This window comes from Sceloporus occidentalis, unplaced genomic scaffold (assembly GCF_023333645.1).
Source record: "Sceloporus occidentalis isolate IW3139 unplaced genomic scaffold, rSceOcc1.0.p SCAF_1, whole genome shotgun sequence".
NCBI classification, from domain to species: domain Eukaryota; kingdom Metazoa; phylum Chordata; class Lepidosauria; order Squamata; family Phrynosomatidae; genus Sceloporus; species Sceloporus occidentalis.
In genome coordinates, this window is record NW_028316981.1 from 182,676,150 (window position 1) to 182,698,204 (window position 22,055).

Below are 22,055 nucleotides of genomic sequence, written 5' to 3' on the forward strand. Positions count from 1 at the left end.
GGCTTGGAGGAACCACGATGTCTCTAGTTGAACACAGACAGACTCCCCAGGAAGCCATGTCCTGGAATGTGGGTGGGCACTGGAAGGAAATATGGGTTCAAGGGAGAAGACACACACACACAGATGTCTAAGGTGGTCTAAGGTGGGCCAGTGTCCTTCACCTGGTGGTGGTCAGAAAGAAAACCGGACCCAGGGGCTGATCCCTCCAAGGGAAACCAAGCCAGTCATAGAATCATGGAAGAGACTCCAGGTGCCATCCATTCCAACCCCATTCTGCCATGCAGGAAGACACAATCAAAGCACTCCTGACAGATGGCCATCCAGCCTCTACTTAAAAACCTCCAAAGAAGGAGACTCCACAAAGGCAGTGTCTACAACTGTCAAACAGCTCCTACTATCAGGAAGTTCCTCCTAAAGTTGAAGTGGAATCTCTTTTCCTGTAGTTTGCATCTATTGCTCTGGGTTCTAGTCTCTGGAGCTTCAGAAAACAAGCTTACTTTATCTTTAATATGATGTCCCTTCAAAGATTTAAACATGGTTATCATATCGCCCCTTGACCTCCTCTTCTCCAGGCTAAACATACCCAGCTCCCTAAGTCTGTCCTCAGAGGGCATGGTTATCAGACCCTCCACATTTTGGTCACCCTCCTCTGGATCTGCTGATGGTGTGTGTGTGTGTGGGGAGAGCATAGATGATGATGATGATGATGATGATGATGATGATGATGATGATGGGGATGGTGGTGATGTTGATGGTGCTGTTGATGGTGCTGTTGATGATGGTAGTGGGGATGGTGGTGGTGATGCTGAGGCTGATGTTGTTGGTGGTGATGATGATGATGGTGATGCTGCCGATGGTCGTGGTCATGGTGTTGTTGTTGTTGTTGATGATGATGATGATGATAATGATGGTGGTGATGGTGATGTGGATGCTGATGCTGATGATGGTGTTGTTGTTGTTGTTGATGATGATGGTGATGATGATGGTGGTGGTGGTGGTGCTGGTGGTGGTTTTATTTACTTCTCTCCCGCCTTTCTCCCAATACAGGGACTCATGGCACCCAGAGCCCCCTTCCCGAAGTCATCCATATTGATCAAGCACCAAGCCCCCTCCTCTCCTCTCCTCCTTCCCTCCCTCCTTTTGGCGAGAAGAAGGAGGGAGTGAGCCAGACCAGACGGCAGACGAGTGAGCCTTTCTCCGCAGCCGGCCGCCCTGTCCCTCCCTCCCCCTTGAAAAGAGGGGGACCCCAACCTTGATCCCCCAAAGGCCAGGGGAGACCTCTCTACCCCCTACCATGCCCCCCGGGGGCTGAATGGGGGCCAGCGACCGGAGGGCACCGCCACCCTCCCTGCCCAGCAGGGGCCCTATGCCAGGGGGGTGGGGGGGGCCGGGAGGGCTGGCATCGACCCGCCCCCCCACCTGCCCGATCCCCATGAGTTGAGCCTTCTCCCCCAACAGAGCCTCCCAGACAGACCCCTCGCCATGGGATGTAACATGTGTGTGGTGGAGAAACCCGAAGAGCAATACCGGGTCATGCTGCAGGTAAGGGAGCGAGGGGGGGATCTATGGGGAGGGGGACCCCAAGAGGAATCTGGGGGTGGGGGCTGTTCAGGGAATTGATGGAGGTTGTGGGGATGAAAGGGGGTGGGATAGGGTGCAATAGGGTCACTTGGGGACAAGGGAGGGTTTATAGAATCCCAGTCCTTCAACTGGGGTGACTGGGAGTGAACTGGACCTCCCTGGGACCTGCAAAAGGATAGTTGGGGTGCAAAGGCAGGCTAGGAGTTGGGGGGCTGTGGAGGAAGGAAAGGGCAATCGTGACCCCCTCCAACCATCCCTGATCCCCCCATTCTTCCCCAACAGCCCCCCATCTTCCAGCCTGTTTTGCACCCCAAATATCCTTTTGCAGGTGCCAAGGACCTACTTCATTCCCAGTCACTAAAGAAACACCGTTTGCTTTGTGTCTTCCTGGAGCAGAGAGGTGTCAGGCTGTGTTTTTTTAAGGGGGGGTCACTTCGGGACAAGGAAGGGGTTAAAAGGTCCCAGTCCCTGAAATGGGATGACTGGGAGTGAATTGGATCTCTCTGGCACCTGCAAAAGGATATGTGGGGTGCAAGGAAGGCTAGAAGATGGGGGGGGGGGCAAGAATCAAGAATGATGGGAGGGGGGGCCATGACACAATGAGGGGGCACACCATTTGCTTTGTGTCTTCCTAGAGCAAAGAGGTGTGTGTGTGTGTGTGGGGGGGGGGTGATGGCACTTGGGGGGGGTGTCGATGCTGCAATGGGGGAAGGGAGCAGGTACTGGGGATGGGGAGGTTGCCTGGCAACTGGACTCCCCCCTCTTTTCCCCATAGTAATAGCCTGAAATGATGGGGAGGGGTCTTATGGAAAAGGGGGAAAATATAGTTTGGGAGAAAGAGGAATGAGCAGCCCAATTGGGGATAAGATGGGATGGAGGCAGAGGTATCTAGTGGGTCTGACCCTCACATTAGACAGGTGAATAGTCTTCCCTTTCCTTCCACACATCCAACCTCATTCAGATGCTTTTTCCCTCATTTCATTCATCTCCCTTCTTCCCTGCCTATTTAGGTGGCCCTTTTTGTCTAGATCTCCATCAATCCATCCATCCAGGGCTCATTCATTCTTGCTTTGCTCTCCTTCCCTCTCTTCTATTTTCTGTTCTAGGTCTCTTTCTACCCTTTTCTCTCAGATCACAGGTACAAAGGCACACCTAGCTTTCCTAGCAAAACCAGGCAAAAACAGCCAGGGACTGAAATAAAAGGGAGAAGAGCTCAGGGGTTTGAAATAATGATGCTGGGCAGAGGGCTTAGAGGGGGATCAGGTACAACAATTGGCTTTCCATGGCGCACAGATGTGGAAATGTGCTTCATATGTGCACAGGGAGTGTGTGTGTGTGTGTATAGGGCTGACTCTGCAATAGGATATATTTCTGGGAGCTGTCAAAGGTGCTTTATGTGGCTGTGTGATTATATACACAAGGAGGCACTAGTCTGGGGGATTTTTTTTGTCTGTGTGTACATTGCGCGGCTTACTCAGCCTCCTGCTTGTGTAGCCTTCCACAGTCTTGTTGGTGCAATAAAGGGGCTGTCCCTTTTTTCTTTTGTTTTGCTTTTGAAATCTCTGAATGGCTCTACTTCATATATATGTATAGGTACAGTCTGGATGGCAAAGAAGCCTGCCCCATAACATGAGAATCGTCCTTCATTTCTGGGGATATGCCTCCGTCAGTATGCTCTAGAGATGCTCATAATAGTTCCACATATGAATGCACCCTTCTCCCCAAACACTAAACTCTCTCTCTCTCTCACACACATATACACACTCATGCAACTGATGGTATTTGCATACTAATGCCTCCTTTCCTTGAACTCTGTGACCAGGGATTTAGCACAGAGGAGCTTGTTGCATTGACCATGAATTTGGAATTTGGAAGTGCCTCTTCTTCAGTTGGCCTTCCAACTTTCTCCTTCTTTTGTGCCATGTCAGAGAACTGCCTTCTTTCTCTTCAGCCACTCTTTTTAGATTTAGCTGGGGTATTTACAAGAAGCTGCCTTGAGGGGCTCCTTTTGTAAGCTCCCTTCCAATTGCTATTAGTGGAAACCGGCTTTCCTGCTAATAAAGCCATTATTTTGCTCTGCCAATTGTTTCATTATAAATGGATTATTTTACAGACGGGGCCAAGAGAAGTGTCTAGTAACTGGGTGTGACGAATTTAGCTCTGAAAGGTACTTATTGTCCAACTCAGATACCCCTGGGTCCTTTCCACCTTTGTTTCTTTCTAACTACAGTGGGCCCTTTGGATCCGCTGGGGTTTGGTTCCAGGACCTCCTATAGATACTAAAATCTCTGAATGCTCAAGTCTCATTATATACAATGGGGTAGTACAAGGGTATCCCTTATATAAAATGGCCAAGTCAAGGTTTGCTTTTGGAAATGTATATTTGCTTGAATATTTTCAAGCCGTGGATGGTTCATCCATGGATAATGAACCCATGGATACAGAAGACCAACTGTATCACTAGTGTCTCTGTCTGTCACTATCATAAATTGGAAGGCCTGTAAACAGCCAGGTGAGATGAGCAAAGGGGATTTTGCTTTAATCTATTTTCCCCTCCACAAGCAGAAACCCTACCTGTCAAACAGTTGTCACCTCATCCCCCACCCACCCACCATGCACTCCCACCATGTGTGGATTGAGAAGGCATGAAGAACCATGTCTATCCCTGTTGTCTTGCTTTGCCTTGCCCCATCCTATCTCTTGGTTACACTAGAAAGGGACCAAGATCAGGAGGAACTTGCTGACGGTAAGGGCTGTTTGACAGTGGAACATACTTCTTCCTTGGAGTGCAGTGGAGTCTCCTTTCTTGGAGGTCTTTAAGCAGAGGCTGGATGGCCATCTGTCTGGGATGCTTTGATTTGGATTTCCTGCATGGCAGGGGGTTGGACTGGATGGCCCTTGTAGTCTCTTCCAACTCTACAATTCTGTGATTCTAAGATGACAAGATTTTGATAAATATGCAGTGACCAGGATTGCTAGGCTTGTATAAACATGGTTCTTGTTGTGTGCCTGCAAGTCATTTCCAACATATGGTGACCGTAAGGGTCACATAGCTTGGGCTTTTCTTCACAAGATTGGTTCAGAGGTTTCTGTCATTGTGCTCCTCTGAGGCTGGGTGAGTGTGGCTTGTCCAGGGTCACCCAGTAGGTTTCCATACCCAAACTGGGATTCAAACCTTGTTCCCTGAGACTTATACCACTATACCACACTGGCTCTCAAATATATGTATGCTCTGTTTAAATGGGTTTGGAAGTATGTTAATAGTATGGTTGAGTCTCCCTTATCTGAACTGTTTGGGACCTGAGGTGTTTTGGATTTTGGGTTTTTAAAAAAATTGGAATATCTGGTTTGTGTATACATCATAATGAGATATCTTGGAGAAGGGACCCAAGTTTAATAATTAATTTTTCTTTTGTATGTATATACTTTATACACATAACCTGAAGGTAATTTTATACAATAATTTCAGTATTTTTGTGCATGAAACAAAGTTTGCTGAACCATCGGAAAGCAAAGGCGCTGCTAACTCAGCCACTCATGATAAAAAGCTTTGGCTTTTGGAGCATTTTGGATTTTGGAATTCCGGATAAGGAAGATCAATCTGTGTACATTTCATTTCTTCCAAGCTAAACATAGTCCTAAATCCATTTACTAGTTCCCACCCAGAGTAGATTGGCTGAGTCAGTAGGATTTACACAAGTTTAGGCTTACTAGTTAGTAAAGTGGTTTAACTGAACCAATTTCAATCTACAATCACAAACATTTATAGGCAGTGTCTGTGGTTTCATTATATCTTTCATATTTAATATGCTTATGTATTGGTCAAAAACAAAAAGATTATCAGAACAACCAAACTCTATGGATGGGTACATGCTTACATGTGCAGACTGAGTAAAACTTTGATTTCCACTTGGCTTCATTTCCTATAGTTTGCCCACGCTTTTGAAAACACAGGAAACCAAGAGACAAATGCAGAAATGTGCTGAGTGGACACATTTCTACTTCATTAAACAAGCACATCATAGAAAGTTGAAGAAGACATCTTTGTTTTCCCTCCTGGCCCCGACAAACGTCCAGAGACAACAAATAACATGTTTAATTAAAATCCAAGTAACAAGTTCTGAGATACAATATTGGTATTAAATTGTGAATTAATAATAGTCTGATCTTAAGGGCTGTTTTCCCTCATTATTATTTTAATGGTTCCATTCTGCCTGTAGTAGCAGATGTCATACTGGATGGCACAGTTTCTCACAGACATATTATTTATCACGCACACATTAAGAACCACTGGATGATCACCAATTAACATAGTCAAGGATAGACCCAAGAACTCAGCTGTGAAACATTTGTGTTATGAGGAAATTATAATTTGAGGTGGCATGGATCAGTTTGCACTACCCTCTCCTCTCAGTGTGTGACTAGGCAATGTTAACAATATATTGTAGTTTATATTGTGTATATAAAACACACAAATGCTTAAGAGTCATTATGTTTGCCTTGTGAGCAAAGTGTCTGTTTTACAGATGAAAGACAGATGGAAAGGTTGTGAGTGACTTATTCAGATGAATCTGAAACAGAGGTCATTCAGGTTTATACGCAAAATTCATATGCTCTGTTCTAAGGAGAAATTTTGTGTATGTGCCTTCAATTTGCCTGTTGATTTATGGCGATCACATGCATTTCGGAGGGTTTTCTTAGGCAAAGAATACTCAGGAGGTGGTTTTGCCAGTTCGTTCCTCTCTAGTATAGCCTACAGCACCTGGTATTCCTTGGCAGTCTCCTATCCCACTATGGTTGACCCTTGTTAACTTCTAACGTCAGCCACATCTGGTCCCTTTAGGGTATGTAGGTATCTGAGAGGAGGCCAGTTGTTGTTGTTGCATGCCTTTAATAAGTTGTTTCCAATTTATGGCGACCTTAAGACAAACCTACTATGGGGTTTTCTTGGCAAAATTTGGCAAAGTCACCCAGTGGGTGTTGTGGCCAAACTCAGAATTGAACCTTGGTCTCCAGGGTCACAATCCAACACTCAAACCACTATGCTATGCTAGCTCTACCACCTTCTTATTTCCCAGCCTGGGAGCTGGTAATTGTTCCTGCAAAGTTTATAGCTTGCTTACTTTTGAAGTGTAAAATAGGCATGGGGCTAGTTGCTAAGGGAGGTATGTATGTTTCTTCCTGGATTGACTCACCTTTACGCGTTTCTCACATCACCAAGTGGGGATCTGACAGGTATGGCTGACCAATCGTAGACCGAATGCTACAGACTGAGCATTCATGACTTTTTGGATGAAGTCGGTTCATATATTCAGCCAGTGAAGTCATCAAGCACTGAGTAAGGAAATGATGAAAAATCAAGGGATGGAAAAATGGCCTTGTTTTTCTCTTCTTTTTACAAAAATCATTTTGTGAATGGCCTCTGCTTTTATATTTGCATTAAAGGAGTCAAGGAATAGAATTTTGATCTCTTGTTGCTTCCCAATTGAGACAATATCCTGGCTAGCATAACTCCACATGTGCAACTGTTCATATGTAATGTGTTGTAATTTGCTGTTGACTAACTAAATGCCATTGCTGTGGCACGTTTTAGACTCCAGCTCTCATAATTCCAGACCGTTAGTCAATTTGGCTTCTAGGATCTGAAGTTTGAAACAAATGGAGGACCAAGGGTTGGGAACCACTGCTTTAGTCCAAAGACTGCCTGATACATACCTTGGGAATCTTTAAACCATACTGAAACAAGACAGTCTTTTCACATCTCCTGCCCCTAGATCAAGGCCCCGTTCACACTATACAGTTTTAGTACTTTGATACCACTTTAATTGCCCCAACTTTGTCCTATGGAATGAAGAGATTTGTATTTTTATGAGTTATTTAAAAGCTTCAGCCAGAGAGCTCTAGTAACTCACCAAACTACAAATTCCAGGATTCTGTAGGATGCAACCATAGCAGTTAAAATGGCACTAAAATGCTATATTTGTACAATGTGAAAGGGCATTACGTTTTACCAATTTACTTACATTTTCAAGGGTCCATGCTATCCTGTAGCATTAAAAAACCCCTCAGAATCTTATGACACCTTGAATACTAGCAAGTTTTATTGGGCATAAGCTTTTGTGAATGGCAACCCACTTGAGTGTGCTAAAATGGGCTGCAGTCCACAAAAGCCTATGCCAAATAGTGGGTTAATTTTTGAGGTACACTTTATTTATTTATTTATTTATTTAAGCACTCATAGCCACCAACTCCAAATTTTGTTGTTGTCGTTGATAGGCAAAACCTTTTACTTAATTCTGAAAATTAAGTAAATTTGTCTTGTCATTAGCAAATGGTTGTTCAGATCAGTGGCTGAGTTCAAACAAAACAATATGTCAGGTTGTGGTTTGTTGTGTCAAAACTTGTCCCAGTAACCCAGGGGTGAGAATTGTGTGGTCCTCCAGATGTTGTTGTACCACAACACCCACAAGGCCTAGCCAAGTCAGCCAATGGTGAGAAATGCTGGGACTTGCAGTCCAACAACATCTGGAGACCCAGATGATTCTAACTCCTGTTGGGTTTTTGGCTTACATACTCTGACATGTTTAAATCATGACTAGTAACTGTGTTGAAATCTAGAACTGTGGCTCATCCCCAGGATGTTTTCCCAGCTGCGCAACCTGAAACAGCACCTGACAAAATGGGCACAGCTAACTTAAATGGCTTAGCATGATACACATGGACATATTTATGTATGATAGAAATTGGGGACACAGGTCAAGGATGCTCCCTTCATACTTGCATGACTTTCCCAAAGGTATAACAACCAGCTGCTGTTTGAAGCAGAATGTCAGACTTGATGCACTTTTGGTCTGATCCGCAAAACAATTTTTACATTTCTTTATGGGTTTCTGCAGTAGTATGATGAAGGCTCAGATCAGTTCATCACCTCTGTCCTGATTTCAGAAAGTTCACTTGGACACATTCTGAGTACCTTTGAGGAAGAAGTGTATGTGTCGTGTAAATTTGCAACTAGATGGCTGGGGTGGTTTATTTTCCAAGGAGGATGTGTGTGGGAGTACTCATAACTTAACATATCATGAGCACTGTATTTAGAGTGTTTGATTGAGAATGTTACAGAGTGGCTCTTCAAGGTTTTTGCAAAGGAGATAATGATAGAGAAAGTGTCTGATACTTGGTTCTCTAAGAGGTACAGCTGGATGCATACCTCACACCAAAATTTGCAATGGAGAGCAACTGCACACACAAGCCAGACACTAAACTAGCTACAAAAAATATAACAACCATTCAGAATAAAAAGTTATGTATCTTATCAATGCTAGACACAATGACAGACTGACCAATTATAGAATAACCCCTTTTTTGTATCACACAAACATAGATAGGTAGATATGGCTCACACCATATAGTCGGCCCTTCCCTTATGCAGGGAACCATTCCGGACACACACACACACACACACACCGTGTAAGGGAAATACCACGTATGCTCAAGCACCATTGAAAACAATGGGGCTTGTGCATGTGGCATGCATGCCATTACCTCTTCCGGCATGGGGTTTCAGCATAAGCTGAAAGCTGCATATGGCACACCTGTGTATGATGTGGGCGCACTGTAATAACTTTTTGGACATACTATCGGTCCAGACAACAGCATGTCTACAAAGTCAGAGCTTCTACAGCTAGTAACATTTCACAGGTCTTATTTGTGTCCAAGGGTATAGTTCTACACATCAGCCACATTCACAGTTAACACACAAATAAATGTCTGCGCACATATCCTAAATGCACCAGATCCCACCTGATCTTTGAAATTAAGCAGGATCAGCCCTAATTAGTACTTGGACTGGGAACCACCAAGGAATACAGGGGCAATTGGCTATATTTGAGAGGAAGGAACTAGCAAAACCTTGCCTAAGAAAACCTAATGAAATTTATGAAGTCCAATCGACAGGCCACTTGGACACACATGGACAGACCCTGCACTATCCCCCCCCCCCTTGCCATTCTCTCTGCTGCAGTGGGACTGGGCCGTGCATTCTAACACCAGTTTCTGGACAGAGATTCTTATAGAAATGGGAGGGAGGCAGAGGTTTGGGTGAATTATATGCAGGAGAAAAGGATCTCAGGGAGGTTTATTGAATAGGGATGTAGATTGGGGTGGGAGGGGAGGGGGGCCTGGAGAGTTGCTTGGGAAAGATGAAGAAGAAAAGAAGCACAAAGGAAAGCTGTGGGGAACCATCTGCTGAAGGCCTGAGGCTGGCTCTCATTCCAGACCTGCCTGCAGGAATGTGATTAGCATTTGTTATAAATTCCTACAGGGCCTTCGCAAGGCAGAGAACATCCTCCCCATACCCACCCCCAAGCACCAGTTGAGGGGGCTACCTGCCAGCTTTTGCAATAGGCAGCCTCATTTCTCTGTTCTTTAGCTCTTCTGATAACCCCCAGCCATTCACCTACCCACAAATACCCTGCCCCTAATCTATTTGATTTTATTTTCCATCCCAGAGCTCTTCCCATTCCACCTCGGGTGGATTTCCAGCTTAGTGATCCTGCTCTCAGTTCAAATGGGCAGCCCATCCGCTGGTTGCTCCCTTTCAAAATGGAAAGGGGAATAGGAACAAATGAATGATACCCCAGACTTGGAGGAGAGGAAGTGGGGAGGAGGTTTGTTCTGCTTTTGATCCCCATTCCCCATATTTCCCTCTTGCCCAGCTGCAGATGCCTGTATCAATCACTCTAGTTTCCATGGTAACTGCAGCTGCAATGATGGGGGGGAAGAGAGAGAGACACACACACATATACACACACAAGACGCACACAAGGCTGATCAGCAAAAAGGCAAGGCAATGCACAGACTCACTCTGCGCAGGATACAGGGGTGCTCAGCACAATGACGCACCCACAGGTGCGTCAACCCATGACGCATACCAAGAACGGCTTGGTGTGTCGTTCCTTCAATAACTTTACATGTGTGTACATGTGTGTGAGAGAGTGTGTGGTGCAACACAGCGATGGCGTGCATAATGAGGGGTGTGCCATCGTGGGCTCTCTGCAAGACAGAATGGGCCCCACTCCAGCATTTAGGAAAGCTGCCATGGCTTGGATGATGGTACAGGAGAGACACAAAAGAGAAGGCCATTTCAGATACTGGCTAGCCCTTGAGCATCCTGAGTCACTTTAAATCCTCCCAGGATGACCTGATGTCATAACCGCAAAGGAGGACAAGGCGCTGCAAAATGTAAGCAAAATTTAGGACATTATTAAATAAAAACTAAAACACTCATAACAATATAAATTCATGCTTCTTAGTCATACTCAAATTGGAGGACATTTTGGAGTTCCTCCCAGACAGAAGGCTGAAATATAGGCCGTGTCCTGGAAAAGAAAGAGACCTGGTCACCCTGCCCCATCCACTTCCCAAAGAGGCTCCCATTTGCAAAGGGGACACTATAAAACAGGGATGAAATCCATTTGTGAATGAGGAGGAAAAGGCATATTTCACAGACTTTATGAACTGGGCACGCTGAGACACTGGCACAAGCGAAGGTGAATGGCACTAACAGAGTTGACATTTGGTGTATCTCACCCCACCCTGGTATTTTATTGTGCGATTGACTGTGTGACAGATAGAAATGCAACCTAAGTTTCAATTAACCCTGAACAAAATTGCTGGACCTGCTGAATTTCTTCCTGTCTCACCTCTGTTAAAGGCACAGGAATCCACCCCCCAGGAAAAGTTTAAAAATCGGCAACAGATATGGTACCTACAAGCATACTTGATCACACTTGGAATTTCTCCAATTCAGGCCACAGATATTCATGAGCTAAAAGAACTTGGGCCACATAATCAGTTTTCCTGAAAGGATAATCCTTTACTCTCTCTGGTTTCTAATTTCCTTAAGTGTTCAGTGGGGTGAATCGGCTGCTCCAGCAAGGTTAAAGGCAAGGATCGAACTGCTGAATAAAACCAAGGGCTCTAGACTACCTCTTTCCGGTGATAATCCAAACAATGGCTAGAGAAGCTATAGGGGCAGTACAGACGGATACAACTGATCAGAGAGAGAAAGGATATAAATCCACTAAAGCACCCTGGCCTTCTCTGCCTGCTTAGTAATGGAGATTGCTGCCTTGGGGGATAATAATAACCTTGCGATAACTTCTGATGCCATCCCTGTATAAACAAGCTCCTCATCTAATTTACCTTCTCTGTTGTCATGGATGTTTTAAAAACATGATCAGTTATCCTGGAACAATCTCTCTGGAGCTTCCCACAGGCCCTGGACTGGTTTACATGGTCATGAGGTGACTCAAATTTGAAGTGAAGTGGTGCTAAGAAGCTACTGATCTCCACAAGATCAGAGCCTTATGGCTCTTGGCTTTTTCATTCTGGAACACTGGGGTTATGTTTTTAAAAACCAGCGAGAGGCTCGTCCTGATTTATCTATCATGTAAACAGAGATGGGCAACTGCTAGGGCCAAATTAAACAATGCAAGGAGTGGGCAGCAAGCTATTCAAAGGAGCAGTGCTGCTCTTGGAAATTTCCAAAAGAGCCAATTCATTTGTTCTTACAGTCAGGAAAAAAAGTGGTCTGGAGAGTTTGGACTGGCCAAAGATCCCAAAAATAGCTTTGGGGAGACGCATGCAGAGCCAATGCTGGATTTTGCCAACCGCTGATATAAACCATGGACAATCAGAAAGCTTCTGGATCATTTCAGAGGTGGGTAACCAGTGGTTCTCCAGATGTTGTTGCACACCCAGCTCCCATAAGAACAGGCAGCATGGCCAGAGGTCAGGGATGATGGGAGCTGGAGTCCAAGAACATCTGGAAAGCCACAAGTTGCCCACCTGTGCTGGATGTATCCAATCAGAGTGTTCTGGACACCACGCTGGTAACTGCTGTTCCCCACATGAGCTGAGAGGACACTACTAATGGACACCCAACTCTCACTTGAAATGGCATATTGCAAGCAGGGAAAGGAAAAAGCAAGCCTAGAACACATGCTAAATGCAAAAGGCCCCAGTTTCACTCCCTGATATCTACAGGCAAGACTGGAAAAGACTGCTATCTGAAGTCTTGGAGAAACACTGGCAGTTGTATAGACAATACTAACCTCTGTAGACAAATTATCTGAGTCAGCCACTGCTGGCTTCCATGTTGGTGAAGCATTGACTCTGCTACGGGTTTCAGTTTCTGGGTTTTTGTAGGAATTGTGAAGGCACTATCCCAAGGGTTCAACACCTTGGATAACTCCTTTAAAGTCAGACTAGCAGTTGGAGTAGCCTCAGTGCCCAGCAAGCATGGCAGCTGCTGCCAGCTGCTTCCTCTGTTCTTATGAGTCATTAAACCAAATGAAATTCACAGCCCATGTATTGTGACCATTCAAATATTAAGTCCTTCTTCCTTGCTTGTCTTCTGCATTTCCAGTAGCAGTTAAATCTGTATGTTTTATTAATGGGCTATGTGTGTACAAACAAGTCAGAATAAAGCTGCTTTGGGTCACTTTGGACGTATGCTGTTTAAATGATTCATGTGTCTTTTGAGGCCAGAAGCTGCACCAAAGCCATGCTCCAGTCCTAAGGACTGGAGCACAGCTTCTGGCCTCTTAAGACGTGGGTGTCATTTAAACCACATATCTCCAAAGTGACCGAAGCAGCTTTATTTTGGCCTGTCTGTACGGGCCCTTAGCAAGTGAAGTTTAAGGGTTTGAGTGGTTAGGAGAGTTAGAAATGGTTTGAATTAGCTAGGAGATAAAGGTGTGAGAGAAGGAGAAATGTATTTAAATGTATTAAATAAGTAATTTGTTGTGTTAAATTCAAACTTAATAATAAATATTATTTTTATATTCTTGTTTTTAGCCTCTGGGAATTCTTATATAGTAGAAAACTTGGGTTCACACATGGTATCTATGGTGGCAGTAGCTAATAAAGAGAGATGGAGTCTGGTGGGAATAGTAGATGAATCCTATCTCACACAGGAACCCTGAGGGCATCTGAGAGGTCCCCCCAGTTGATGGTCATGGCAGTGGGACCAGAGAACGTCCTTACAATTGGTGGCAGAGGTGGGGAAAAGAGAAAACCCTCAAATTTGGTGGCAGTGGGTGAGACTACTGGAAGTCTTGACATTTGGTGGCAGTGGAGGTATAACTAGAACTTGAAATATGGCTACTAGGCCATATACAGCTTTGTGGTTGACTTGAGCAGGGAGGTCAACATCCAGTGACTCAGAAAAGGGGGGGGGGGGGGGTTAGGATAAAGATACATTGATCAAGTGTTTCCTAGAAGTGTGTGGAGCTATTTCAGCTGGGGGAAGACTGTGATGGGAAAGTGTGGTCATTGTTGTATGCCTTCAAGTCATTTCCGACTTATTGTGACGCTAAAGTGAACCTATCATGGGTTTGCTTGGCAAGATTTTTTCAGAGTCCATCCCTGCCAAAGCAGGACAGTTAGGATGTGACATTGAAGATCCTGATTCTGTCCCCTCTCTTCATCCAGGTGTGTAGGGGACTGTGGTGAGCAATGGAACAGGGCCAGAACAGGGGCTAAAGCAAGAGTCCATAACTGCAGAGGCTCTGTGGGCACTGGCCATGGGAGCACTATTAGTGCTCTGCACCAAATGTCCACTGAAACAGAAATGGCCAGAAATTTACTACTAGTTATGAAAAATGGAGGTGGTGGTGTTTTGTGTTGTTTTGAAGTTTAAGCACTGGGGGAGACACTGAAACCAATTTGGGCTGCTCTAGGAATGTACAGGAGATGCACTTCAATGCATTATTTTAAACTGTTTTAAGAATTACATGGTTTAGCCTTTTAAAATTACTCTTACTGTTTTAAACTGTTCTAAATTTATCTTATTCTATGCCACCCCAAGATTCTTGGATATAGGATGGGGCAGAAATATTTTAATAAATACAATAAGCAGAACTGGGCAGTGAAAGGAGTCTAGAAGGGCGAAGGGATGCATGCAAAGGCAGCTTTGGAAGGTGCATGTGGCCTAGTTCCACACTTTTCCTGCCTCCAGTCTAAAGTTGCAGACAAAAAGTAAGGCAATAATATCCTTGTTTTGTGGGAGTCAATGCTAAATTGGTTGATCCAGGGGCAAATAGACTTGGGCATACAGTACTCAATTTCACAGGGACAGTCCAATTACTCTTCTGCCATCCAACCTTTTCAGCCGCTTTTAAAACATCCTGGTTTCTCTCTCCTTCCACTTCCCCCCTTTTTCTTTTTCTTTCTTCAGTTGCTGCAAGCTGGGTCCAAACTGTGAAAGTAGTTTGCATTCAATGAACTCATCAAGGAGCAGGCAGTCTTGCTCTTCACAGTAGACTCAGGCAAAAGCAAACAGATGCAGCCTTTCCTAGCTTACTCATTAAAAACTTCCTCATTAATAACTTTGCCATTTTGCCAACACTCTGTGAAATGTTGGTGGTAGGCTCATACCCAACCCCAGCAGTCCTAGGATTGACCTGCTAATAGAATAGACAAACAGGACAAACATAACCCAAGATAATCAAGAAGAAATTATGTCCAAAAATTAAAATAGCAATCTGATTTATTAAGCAGGCAATCCATGAAAGTTTACACCAAATAAAACTCTACTGTCCATTAAAGTGACACATTGCTGTGGTTTTTACTGCAACAGTTTAGCGTGACTATTCCATTACACATTTAAAGAGGTTATTTCTGTGTTCAGGTCCAGCAAACTGGAATAATTTCATTCCTAAAATGGCAATGCTGATATCAGATCTTAAATTAGACACAGGATCTTTGCCAGAGGAAATACTGGCAGCCCTAGGCATGAGCAGTAGGGCTGTCATAATTTCTGGCAGGGCTCCTGTGCCTTTAACAACTGCATGATAGGCAAAAATCCATCAAGCTTAAAACTGACCATTGTTTGGCACAGAAATAGAGTAGCCTGGATAATAGACCCAACCATACAATAGGGAAAGAAAACAGTTGTGCCTGTTATAAATCAGCTGTGCCCAGGGTTAATTGTAGAATTGGAGTGCATGGTTTGTATCATTTATAGAGCAATAGTATAGCCATCTTGTTGACATATAAAGAGTTTCTTTCAGTTTTTGAGTTAAAGGGTATTAAACCGGATGACACCCCACTGCAGAATAAAGGCTTACCCCTTCACTAAGAACTGAGCTTTGTTGTGATGATAAAATTGGATGATTCTGCAGATACAATGCCATGCTTCTTGTTGGTGGTGGTGGTGGTGAGGAGATTAAAATGTTTATATTTCAGCTAGTCATTTGGTTCATAACATTTATGGACTGTCCACATTTTATGAGTTCTGTCCAGAATAAGTGGACATTCCCAATATGCATGTCATATTTTTGTCTTTGCTAAGTTTCAGTTCTTGGAGAAAGATGGGATATAAATGAAATGCATGCATACAGACATAGAGCGAGGAAATGACAAAACCAGGAGAGTGGCACCAAAATGTCAAAGAATGTGAAAAAGAGAAATTATTTCCCAAGAGTACCAATATGAAATTTTTTGCTACGCAATGCATTTTGGAAAGGAAAGGTCCTTCTGCAGATGGTAACCTTATATGTTCAGATTCTGAAAGCAAGCCACAATAGCTTACAGAAACATTGCATCATGTGTGCATGCAATATACCTTTTCGGGAGGTTGGTCCATTCTTATATTGCCATAAGCTAGAGAGCACTTTCATGTAATTTTGCCAGACAGGTAAATTTCTCTGGGCTCAAGCCAAAATAGTGCATAAGCCTAAATGAGGAAAGTAACTTTTTTTTTGGGGGGGGGGGGGAATCCCAAACTGGAATTTCTGATGACCTTTCCAGGAACTCGAGTTAATGCTCAGTATAAAAAGTAACATTGGAGGGGAGACAATAAAGCCACAAGGCACTTCTTCCTCCCCCTGAAAGTAAAATAATTAAGACACTGTTGTTACTATCCCTTTCGTCTCAGTGCATTTACAGTAAGCCCCATGACATCCTATCTGTTTAGCCTCACTGAAGCAGTGAATAGCTGGACCATTCATAATTTGTCATTTTAAAGAGAAGCTGAGTGGGGGCAGGCCTCCTGATAAGCTTGGATTGGCTGCTCATCAGATTTGCACGAACTGTAAAGACTACATAGATGGAATGCTGTACTGAAGTCCCATCATCACTAGCTGGAAGCAAAAGTTGCTGGAAAGCAGGGACGTAGCCAAGGGTGTGTGTGTGTGTTCTTGGGGTCCGGAACCCCCCTTCCATTAGAAAAATGAATGGTGTGTGCTGCTGCACTGCCGCACCCAAGCCCCATTATAATGGTGGCACTTAGTCTGGACCCCCCCCCCCTTCCTAAAATCCTAGCTACGTCCCTGTGGAAAGGGATGAAGTATGACTGGGATGCTTTAACTTCAGTCGAGGTTGTTTGAGGAGTTGCATTCAGCATTGGACCAACACTTTTTTTTTTTTGCCTGAGGCAGAACACCAAATGGCAGTTCCACTGCATCACCCCTTCCCAGGCACACTAATGTCCCATGCTGGTCAAGTTACAGTACTTTGGCCCATGAGATAGAAAATCCAACAGAAACCTTTCCTTGGTACAGTGGGCCCTTAGTGTACATTGGGATTTGATTCCAGGACCACCACCACCCTGTGGATACCAAAATCCGTAGATGCTCAAGTCCTGTTAAATACTATAATGGTGTCCTTTATATTAAATGGGAAAATCCAGGTTTGCTTTTTGGATTTTTTTTTATTTGGGAGGAGGGCAATATTTTCAAGCTGTGGATAGTGGCATCCATGGATGCAGAATCAATGTATACGAAGGGCCAACCGTAGTTGTAAAATAGCAACAACACATAACAATTCGCTCCTTTTTCAAGACACACATATTTATCTGTTATAGACCTTGACTTTAGCATTAGTTCTAACTAGAGAAAAACCATAGAATCGGTGGGATTTGCCAATGTGTTGATTCACCTTTCTGCAGTACAGATAGTACATTCAGTGGATGTCCTTTAGCTGGGACTAAACAATAGGATCCAGCCCCAAAGTAGCACTTGAAGACAGGGAGAGCTGTTAAAAAGGATGAGTGTGAGGTTGCTTTTTGATTGCACAGGTTTTTTGCTCATAATGACTGAAGTTGAAGTAGGGAAACAAGAGCTGTTGAAGAGGCAGAACCCAGTACATATTGGTGTTATCAACCTTTGCATGCTTATACTCACTAGCAGAGTGCATGTCACTCTCTAGAAGTTTAGGCACAGCATGTTTATGATAACTTCATGTGTGTCTCTGTGTGTGTGTGTGTGCTTGTTCAAATCCACTCTTTTCCTGCATAGGAAGTAGTAGTCTTCCTTTGTTCTCTGGGGTCTCATCTGCCCTCACATCTCTTTGTATCATCCTCTCCTTCCCTGCCTGTCTTCCATGAAGCATGTGTGATAAGAGCCTCTCTATATGAGATGCTCTAACTCTCTTGGTACCATGTAGTACTCTTTCTTTTCTTATCTTTCTTGAAGACAATGAACCTGTGTGGACTACGCACAAGTATCTATGAGTAAACACCTAAATAACCTAAATGCACCAGATCCCATCTGATCTTGGAAGTTAAACAGGGTCAGATCTGGTTAGTATTTGAATGGGAGACTGTCAATGAATACCAGGTGCTATAGAGTATATTTCAGAGGAAGGAACTGGCAAAGTCACCTCTGAATGTTCCTTGCCTAAGAAAGCACTGTGAAATGCATGGTTTCAGCACGAAGGCAACTTGAAGGCATATACACAGACCTATTAATAAAACTGCTTTTATATATCTTATAAAGAAGACTAAGTTTAGTATCTTTTTCTGCTAGATTTTGTGTGGGTGGTGGAGTGGGCTAGTGAACTATTCAGCTCCTGCCTAGCACATTAGTTACTCTGAGAGATCTATTATCATATCCCATATTCCCAAAAATATGTCCATACTTTCTCTATCTCCCTATGGCAAGGATGGGTACACTCCAGAGCAGACGTGCGTGCACATGCACACACACACACCTTTTGGGCTCTCTTGAGAGCTCTGAGGGGTTCACTGTGATGATGTGCATATCATTTGAAGTGACTGGAAGTAAAGTTGCATCACTCCCAGTTGCTTCTATGACCTCTAGGATAGAGGTGGGATCTGTGTGTTTCATACGGGGGTGGGCAAAATAGCATTTTAAATGGAGCAGAAGGTACTGCACAGTATGGTCCCTGTATCTGTGGGACTTATATCTGTGGTTCAGTGATCCATGTGTGTAACAATAAGTACTCTAAGCATTTTCTAGGTCTTCCAGCACAATTCTATGGTATGCTTCTAGTGCAGTGGTTCCCAACCTGTGGGTCGGGACCCCTTTGGGGGGGTCAAACGACCATTTCACAGGGGTCGCCTAAGACCATTGGAAAACATATTTGCATGCAGCAATGAAAATAATTGTATGGTTGGGGGTCACCACAACATGAGGAATTGTATTAAAGGGTCACAGCATTAGAAAGGTTGGGAACCACTGTTCTAGTGGAAGTTGACTATAGAGCTGTGCTGGAGGAACTAAAAATGTCAAGAGGTGTTCTCTCTCCAGGAATCTCTACGTTATCCAGCACAACTCTATGATCAACATCCATGGGAGGTCATTCATTTCATTAGAGTATGCTATTATCCATGGTTTCATGTTTCCATAGTAAGCCCAGGAACATATCCTCCCATGGATGCAGGGGTTGTACTTTCGAGTCCCAAAAGTGATTTGAGGAAGAATTTTGAAAAATTGAGTGTGGGTGGTGCTGGCAACTGTAATGGGAAATTGGGGGTCTCAAGGAACCACTAAAGAATCACATACAGCTCACAGGCTGCAGACACTTGTCTCTACAGAGATCAGGGAACCACTCAGGGCTAGATTAAGACACACTAAGGGCCTAACTTTGTTGTTCTTATTTGGCATCAAGTTGACTTTGATTTATGGTGACCCTATGAATGAAAGACCTACAGAAACCTTGGCTATCATCTGCCCTGCTCAGGTCTTGCAAACTTGGGTCATGGCTGAATCAATCTGCCTGTAGCATGGTCTCCCTCTTTTTCTACTGCCTTCCATTTTGTCAAGTGTTATCCTTTCCAACAAGTCATGTCTGATATGTCCAAAGTACAACAGCCTCTATTTAGTAATTTTAGCTTCTAGTGAGAGTTCAGGCCTGATTTATTCAAGGAACCATTCATTTGTCTTTTTAGCAGTCCATGGTATAGACTTCTCCAGCACTGCCTTTCAGAGGAGCTGATTTTCTTCCTCTCAGCTTTCACAGACATACGGAGAAATCAGAAGCCACGGTGTGTCAACCTTAAGAGGCCTTATACAGCATTGTCAGAAATGTTTATTCTGTAAAACTTTAAATTCATCATTTTGTAAAATTAGGAGCTACCTCATAATTTGAGGATTTAAGGTGGAAATTATGTAGCTTGTCTCAGCTCAAGTGTGACAATATCTGAGGAGGGTTTGGTCACTCTCAGTAGATTAAGTGAAAGAAAAAAAGTAGAGGACTGTGAATTTATAAGAAATCTTCTTCTTCTCTTTCTCTCGTTCTGTTTCCCTTCACCTGCCATCCATGGCCATCTACAGGTGAATGGTCGGGAGCTGTCCCGTCTCTCACAGGAGCAGACCCTTGAAGCCCTGAGATGTTCTAAGGAGCCTCTGGTCATCCAGGTGCTACGCCGCAGTCCCCGCAGCCGGGGTGGTGGTGGTGAAGGACCCATCCCACAAGGGGATCCCACCACTCTGGTGGACAGTGGAACACAGACAGACATCACCTTTGAACACCTACTGGGCCTAGGAAGGATGCGGCCACCAAGTCCTCCAGCTGTGACATTGGAACCCTATGGGCTGTCAGATCTGTGAGTATTCCCTTGGGGACCAATTTCTCCTCTGTCCTTTGCTCCTGGTGTCCTTTAATTCTATCCCTATAGCCCACACCCTAATACTCTATACTCTTAGATTTGCCAACTAGCCATTATTGTTGTAATTTGCCATCAAGTGGACTTCAACCTATGGTTTCCCTATGAATGAGAGGCCTCCAAGAGGTCTGCTTTGGTTTTGAAAACTCAGGGCCATGGCTTCCTTGATTGACTCTAAACACCTGTAATGTGGCCTTCCTCTTTTCCTGCTGCCTTCCATTTTACCAAATATTATTGTCTTTTCTCAATGAATCTGCTTTGATTGAGAGTTCCTGCATGGCAGGGGGTTGGACTGGATGGCCCTTGTGGTCTGTTCCAACTCTTGGAAGTTTATCGCACCGGGGATAAAACTGCCCTGATGCGTTACAATGAGCATGCGCGGAGGCACACACGGAGCATGATAGGAACCCGATGGGGCCCAGAACGCTAGTTTACCACACAGGGGATGCTGCCACTGCCGAGCATTCCCATCGCGTTCCCATTGGGCTCCAGGGGACGCTATTTCGGGGAACTGTTTCAAAGCATCCCCAGAAATGGCATCCCCTGGAGCCCAATGGGAATGCGATGGGAACGCTTGGCGGCAGCAGCAGCGTTCCCTGTATGGTAAACTAGCATTCTGGACCCCATCGGGTTTCCATCACGCTCCGTGCGCATCCCCCGCGTGCCCGTTGTAACGCATCGGGGAACGTTTTATCCCTGGTGCGATAAACTACTTGAATTCCATGATTATATGAATCATATTGTCTTGTGATATGTCCAAAGTATGACAGCCTCAGTTTAAGTCATCCTGGCTTGCAGTGGGAGTTCAGTCTTGATTTGTCATTATAGAGGTGCATTTGACAATGGTCCTCTAAGGAGCCTGCAGTGACATATATATTTTTCTTTTTTAAATTAAAAATATATTTTCAAATAATGATGTAGAAACAACAGTTAAATAAAAAGGAAAAATACACATAAGATATACACAATATACATAAAAATATACAATATAATTATACATAGTGACAAAAATGCAAATAATAAAACAAGAGGATAGAAAGGGGGAAATAGAGAAACAAGAAGGGAAAAAGGAAAAGAAATAAAGAAAAAAGGGAAACAGAAAAAAGGAAGAAAAGGAAAATAAAGAAGTACAGTATAAACAATTCAATACTTATTAACAACTCATACCCCACCACCCAAGTGTATTATAAGACGTCCCATTCATCTGTATTGCAGTTCTTATATACATACCATATTACTCTTTTTAAAAAATAATTATCCTATCCATTCTATTACTTTTTTTCTTCTAAAAAATATGAATAATATTTACAAACTAAAATTTGATATTACTATGCCTCCTCCTAAACCTTTAGCATAATCCATAAAGGTTTCCAAATTCCTAAGAAATCATTTTTGCCATTGCCTTCAACAAGATTAGCCTGTTTCGCTAATTCAGTGAAGTCCATCACTTTTCCCAGCCATTCTGAGATATTCGGAGTCTCATTGTTTTCCCAATATTTAGCACAAATTAGTGATTTATGCTAAATGGTGATTTTTCCCCCCCTGACTGGCTGTTTTATCC

At 43.8% G+C, this 22,055-nt stretch overlaps 1 protein-coding gene across 3 annotated transcripts in view; it reads left to right on the forward strand.

Moving 5' to 3' along the window:
* The first annotated feature begins 1,160 nt into the window (after positions 1 to 1,160).
* Positions 1,161 to 22,055, forward strand: part of LOC149322983 (PDZ domain-containing protein 4-like) — a 37,559-nt gene continuing 16,664 nt past the window's right edge. For all 3 annotated transcript variants that reach the window (XM_089485816.1, XM_089485826.1, XM_089485831.1), the window contains exons 1-2: positions 1,161 to 1,542; positions 20,163 to 20,434. In XM_089485816.1, the coding sequence (XP_089341942.1) occupies positions 1,483 to 1,542; positions 20,163 to 20,434 (332 nt within the window). In that variant the 5' untranslated portion in view covers positions 1,161 to 1,482. The remainder of the gene's footprint in view (positions 1,543 to 20,162; positions 20,435 to 22,055) is intronic.